Source organism: Fusarium oxysporum, chromosome 14, assembly GCF_000149955.1.
Source record: "Fusarium oxysporum f. sp. lycopersici 4287 chromosome 14, whole genome shotgun sequence".
In the NCBI taxonomy this organism is placed as follows: Eukaryota; Fungi; Ascomycota; class Sordariomycetes; order Hypocreales; family Nectriaceae; genus Fusarium; species Fusarium oxysporum.
In genome coordinates, this window is record NC_030999.1 from 1,197,282 (window position 1) to 1,203,678 (window position 6,397).

The 6,397-nt window shown below is 47.3% G+C and overlaps 1 protein-coding gene across 1 annotated transcript; it reads right to left on the bottom strand.

The window, feature by feature from the left end:
* Positions 1-1,513: 1,513 nt before the first annotated feature.
* FOXG_17276 (uncharacterized protein) lies at positions 1,514-2,548 on the bottom strand. Its single transcript, XM_018397290.1, has 2 exons — positions 2,007-2,548; positions 1,514-1,934 (listed from the first exon to the last, which is right to left on the bottom strand). The coding sequence occupies exon 1, from the start codon at positions 2,439-2,441 to the stop codon at positions 2,010-2,012; it is 432 nt and encodes a 143-aa protein (XP_018258079.1). The 5' UTR covers positions 2,442-2,548; the 3' UTR covers positions 1,514-1,934; positions 2,007-2,009.
* Positions 2,549-6,397: the final 3,849 nt, after the last annotated feature.

The window sequence follows — 6,397 nt, forward strand, 5'->3', positions numbered from 1 at the left end:
TCGGGGCTTGAATCCCTTCCATGCCTGATTTGGAAAGACATAGAAGCATTTCGCAAGTTCGTGGGATAACCCACACGCCGGGCATTCCTGTCTCTTCTCAGGAGACCTCTGGCGTTTTCTTTCTCCCTTCTTCGAAAATGGGTACTGGCCTTCAATGATGCGGGCGTCCCCTTCATCATCCTGGGGGTCCTCCCCAGCATAGCTCGCAGAAAACGCACCGCGGGCCACTCGGCCCTTCGTGGCTTCTGCATCTTGGAGCTCATTTCGGAAGGCGTTCCCTACATCTCGGTATGAGAGGGCCCTATTTTGCAATAGAGTCTTTGAAGAGATTTTGTATGAGGCAGTCCAGCTGGGCAAGATGTGTGTGGTGACACTGAAGAAGTCCCAGGCCCATGCACTGTTGTGGAGCGTTTCAGGGACCTCTCGTTGTCGCCCTTTCGCCATTGCCTCTTCCCATTGATCTAGCCACTTGAATGCTGCTTGGCTGACCGTCTTTGGGGCAGTTCTTAGTAATGTAAGATACCTATTTCTGGCATCCTTCGTTTCATCTTCCTCGGTCCTTCCACACCGGGCACGAAGGTTCCAGTGCCATTCGTATATTGATTCGTGTGACTGACAGCAGGTTTGAATCAAGCTTGGGGAGACCGTACGGATAACCCAGTCCTGAAGGGTTCCAAGAGCGTTTTTCTGTTTTTCGAAAACCTTCTCTTGTAGCTGATAAAAGGTTAAATCCTGCTGGAAGATCTTCTGGCCTTGGTCTGTAAGGTCAGAGATAGACCATGTTCCATTCACCGTTTCCTGAATGTCGTCTGGGGCGCCGTCTTGAGATTCGGCAGTATGAGACCGGATTGTTCGTTGGGCTGTAGCGGTCTTCGTATATCTGCGTTTTCTTATATCCGGGATAGCTGGTTCGTCTCCGAGGAATGTCTTGCTTTTGAGGTGCTGCTGAAGACCAAGACGATGGGCCTGAAGGAGGAATTCATGCTCCCAGTTGAGGAAGTCCTCAGGCTTAGAGAGGGTAGCCGTAAGACCTTCCTTTTGGGGCTTGGATAGGGACATTATGTATGAGAAAGAGGGTTCTTCAAGGTATTGAAAAATAAAAATAAAAATGGTTGAGGCAATGAGACTCTTAATTGTCAGATATTAAGGTGAATCGTGTATATCTCTTGATTCTTTCGCAATCGAAGGACCATTGAGACCTTATATCTTTGACTGGTTCCTTCTAGGACTTGAGTCCTAGAAAGTCCTAGATGAAAGTCCTACGATCTAAGTTTAGGGCGTCAAACTTTAATCCTGAACCTTAATCCTGAAGTTGAGGGTGAACCCTCCAACATTCAACAGTTGGCTCTCGACAGCCTGTACCTTCTTGAGCATATCGGTCCACGTGTCCGATCTGCTCACCTCCTAGGTCTTCGTGAGTATAACAAATAAAGCCGGGGACTCCATCACCTACAACAGCAAAGTTATGCCATTTTCCAACAGAGCCCAAGGGTGTGCTCAACTCAACGTATTTCAATATGTACAATAGGGCTGAGTTCCAAGATGATCGGCAGGCAAATGAGACACTAAGCCGGCGGCGGAGGGCAAAGAGAAGTTGGCTACATAAAAGAGGGGTAATGACAGTAGATGAAGGAAAGGAAGAAATTGATCAGATGGGTGTTTATGAGCAAGTAGGGGGGGCGAATCGTCGAGAATTGGTGGTCAAGGAAGGTAGGCGCAAGCAAAGGAACGGCGCTGTGGATCATCCGGCAAGACTGGGCATAACGCAAGAACATGTCATACAGTTGTTGCAGTATGTAAAAGAATACTATGGCGATTAGTTTTAATTGAGAGGCTTTGTTGTGTTTTTCTGGTGATTTCTATTTTGATAGCTGAAGAAAAGTGTTCCGCTCGCTTGTCTGTTTCACTCGCCTATCATGTACGTCATACGATTCCTATCTTGATCAATTAGCCTGAAACGTTTTTCTTCAGTGAGAAAGCCGCATCGATCGGCAGACATGACATACGCGTTAGTTCCAGCTGCAGGGAACCTGAATGACCCAACCGGGCTGAATAAAGTCTTTGTTCTTAATAGTACCAGAGTTCATTGCCTGCAGACTATCCGCGTTGGTGCAGAAGTCCTCTGCAATGGATCCTAGAGTGTCGCCCCTCACGATGACATACGCGCCATCAGTGGGTGTGTTCTTTCTGCAGTCGCGGTGACGAGCACGGCAAGGGACCTTAACACTCATGCCAGGCATAAGTTCTCCTTTGAGGTTGTTCCACTGCCTGACGACAGAAGGATTAGTACAGAAGTCGGCCGCAACGTTCTCGACAGTATCGATACTGGTGGCATAGTACCACCCTTCACCCTTGTGGTTTGGGTTCATTTTGCATCCTCGGCGCAGAGCGTCTGACACGCCGAGGAAGGAGCTGAGGACAAAAACGACGTCGAAACGCATGATTGCTTAGGAGCTGAAGTGTATGGAGATGGGGAATGGGACGAAGGGGTAAGGATGTATAGGATTGGCTGGTGAGAGACTATGAGTTTACAGGTTTTCAATTAACGGGAGGGATGGAAATGATTCAGGCTTAAATACTTTTATTCATTTAAATAGATCCCACAGCAAACCCTTTCTTTCGTATTCGTAAAAACTTAGTATCTAGTAATTTAACCTTAGCAATAGCACTATAACTAATCCAGTCGCTGAAAGCCTCTAGTCTCAGAATCCGAGGTATTTCAAGGCATCTTTAGCTTCCACATAGGCAAACCTTATGAAATTAAAGGATATGCCCTGCAAAGATGTCAAGTTAGACATGTGAATAATGTAAGGATGTGCTCCACTCAACGTATTTCAACATATTGAATGGATTGACGATCAACGTCAACTCAACGTTAATCAACATCGAGTTTAGATTACATAAACATCAATCCATTCAAGACTATCGTTGATTGAATTATGTATGCATGTGGATTTTCCGTCAATCGTTGAGTGAATGGATGGAAGGTGGTGGATTTAACGTAGTACGTCCTAGAGGAGTTTTTGACAACATCAGTGGGTTTAGTGACTACCATCCACAACCCCTCTTTCGGCAAGCAAAATAAAAAAAGCTTCACCAAAACTCATCAACTTCACTTACACAAATATTGGCCAAAATAAATAGCTACTTGGAGGGCAATGCCTTTGCTGATTATAGAAATGATTGGAGTTAACGATTGTAGCCCTCCAAGGCTGTGCGGGGTACGCGATGTATGCATACCGTGCTATGGAAATAGTGTTAATTCAATCATCAAGTTCCTCACCGCTCTTTTCTATGTTTTTTGTCATTTTTCTGCGGCAACGACAAAAAAATGCCTAGATCGAGACTTCGATGGAAATATACAGAGGACGACATGGCAGAGGCTATATTGGATGTTACTGACGATGGCTTTTCGCCCCCTCAAGCCGCTCATAGACGGGGAGTGCCCCGGAGTACTCTAATCGACAGACACGGCCGCGGGGCCGTGAAAGAGCAGATCCACCCTCATCGACGGTTGTCCAAGAGCCAAGGGGATAGGCTGGCTCTCTGGATCCTCCGCCAGGAGTCCTTGGGCTATGCTCCGTTCCACAGTCAGATCCGCGCTTGCGTCATGGGCTTGTTGAGGCAGCAGAGCGAACATCCCGACTTAGGACGTAACTGGGTGATCAAGTTTATCAATCGCCGCGCAGACCTAAAGACCAAGATGGGTAGACGTCAAGAAGCCAAGAGGTTCGACTCTTTCACACCTAGAGCGGTTCATTGGTATTTTGATATCCGGGAGGGCCAATATGGTTGGATCAAGCCTGAAAACACCGTCAACGTTGATGAGGGGGGCATTATGACTGGTTTCGGCAAGCATTCACCTCTATTACTTGTCGGTGCTTGCATTTTGACCGACTAATTCTCTTCATTCAGGCCTAGATAGCTTAGTTGTTGGAAGCGCGGACCCGAAGCGCAAGGCCTTTCTCAAGGGACCACAAACTCGGAATTGGACTTCATTCATCGAAGCTGTCACTCCTGACGGCCGCGCTTTAGTTCCTGGCATAATATTCAAGGGGAAACAACTCCAGAAACAGTGGTTTCTTGATGAGTTTAAGCAGATAGCAGACTGGTATTACATAACTTCGCCCAACGGGTGGACTGATGACCACATAGGCATTGAATGGCTTGAAAGAGTCTATCTGCCCCAGACTACGCCTGCCGACGACTCTGATGCGAGACTAATCATTTTAGATGGTCATGTAAGTCATGCAACAGTATGTTCTCTATTTTCCCCACCTCAGGATCAGTGCTGAGTGATGGAAGGATGAATGAATGGCCACGTGCCTTTTGAACAACGTTTATTGCTGCTATCTACCAGCACACTGCTCTCATGGACTCCAGCCACTGGACAATGGAGTATTTAATGCGTCGAAGGCTGCATATCGACGAGAGTTGGAAAAGTTCGCTTCGATGACTGATTCCGCTCCAACGGACAAGGTCAATTTCATCAGGGCCTACGCCAAGGCTCGCCGAGTTGGAATGACCAAGAAGAACATACTGTCTGGCTGGAGGGTCACTGGAAACTGGCCAATTTCACGTGCGAAAGCGTTACGGCACCCAGAAATCCAACAAGACAGGCCAAACAGCGGCCCAAGAGTGACTCCTGAACCTAGGCCGTATCTTGGCTCGGACGATACTCCACAGACGAGCCGTCAAATTCGTGACCTTGGGCTGAACAAAACACCAAAGACACGGAGACGGTACAGTATGATAGCCAAGGGCTTTGAGGCTCAACAGCAGACGGTAGCGGCGCATACTCTGAGGATTGCCAGCCTAGAGGAAGAATTGGCTCGGCTGAAAAGAGGGAAGAAGAGGAAGACGGTGCCGAATCCTAACAAACGTTTCATGACTCTTGGAGAGACTCTAGCTGGTAAGGAGCCCATACCAGAAGGGGCGACTCGTTATACGCCTGTCGGGGTGGGATTTGTCTCTTCAAGCGAGCAAGAGTCAGAATCGGAGGCTGGTTCTGTCATCGAAGTCAGAGAGGAAAACATACCCCACCAACCACTCAGGCGGTCGCGGCGGATGGTGAAAAAACCAGAGTACAATAGATAAGCCCTATTTATGATTTATGAAACGAAAAATTTCACGGATTTCTATCAATTCGGTCAAATTCTATGTAAGTGAAGTTGTTGATTTTTGGTGGTGGCTTTTTTATTTTGCTTGCCGAAAGAGGGGTTGTGGATGGTACCATCAGACATGTAAGGACCAACTATTCAGTCCAGCAAGCCAGATATAGTCCGTATAGTATCCATTGCCCCAACGCCGGATAGAATGCCATAGATAGAGGCCCGGTAGCAAGAGGAAGGCCGAGCTTAAGGTTCATATTCGCAGATTGGAAGAGCTGGTACAGAGCCAGACGGATAGAAAGAGTGCAATTGTAGAGTGTAGTAATAACATTAACGGAGAAAAGAGGAGCGAAGAGGCAGGTTCGCATTGGGTCATGGCTGCTCACCTGCAGCTGACAAAATTTACATGAAGTTCAAGGCAGAACATCCTCTAACCAAGAGCGAAAATCATTCAGGGTCCAACTGGCAAGTCTGCGAAGAACTGCAACAATGATAAAAAGACCATCGATGCTTTTCGTGTCTCCGACAGGGTTGCAATCCACTCCACTGAATCCACGATCTGTTGGATTAGTGATAGCGCCTCGATAAAAGAAACATGTATTTTGTGGGTCCCCGGATATATCCATACCGGGTAGCGGGGAAAACACCTGTTAGATTGGCGGCTGGGAATGGGCTCCACTTCCCTTATTGCAATATTATTCTTGTATCCAAAAGAGGGGTTTCACCCCTCTTTGACAGACTGATCAAAGAATCAAGTCGACGATCAATAACATCACAACATTCTGGTCCACACTTGGATACACTCACCCCATCGTATTCGTGCGTATCTAACAACATCTAAAAGGACAGAACAGAGACAGAAGCTCCTGGGGACGAGATTGATCCTCAAGTGTGAAAATTAACCCTATTTTAATTGGATATTAACCCTACACGCGTATCTAACACGATCCATTCCACGAGGCTGGTCGGCTGGTGGATATGTAATCCATCCATTCCACTCGAAGCGCTCGTGGAGTGGATGGAGTGGATTTGAAGTGGAGTGAGTTAGGGGCTCCCTGCCAAGTTAGGTGTGAGCTTAGCTCTGGCTGACAGCTACCCTAGAACAAAAAAAACAATGAACTCTCTTGACATCGCACAACTCTCTCCTGTAAAAACTTTTCCTTGGCACCCGCTGTTAGCGCTCTGCTAGGGTAGAGAATTTTTGCAGGCTAAAATGGCAGCAAAAGCAGCTGTGGGGCTAACGGGACCCTAACAGCTGCCTGAAGAAAGGGATTCAGAGAGTTGAC

What these genes read in the sequence shown, in the direction of transcription:
- FOXG_17276 (XM_018397290.1), bottom strand. Translation starts at nt 2,441, where the DNA reads ATGCGTTTCGACGTCGTTTTTGTCCTCAGCTCCTTCCTCGGCGTGTCA.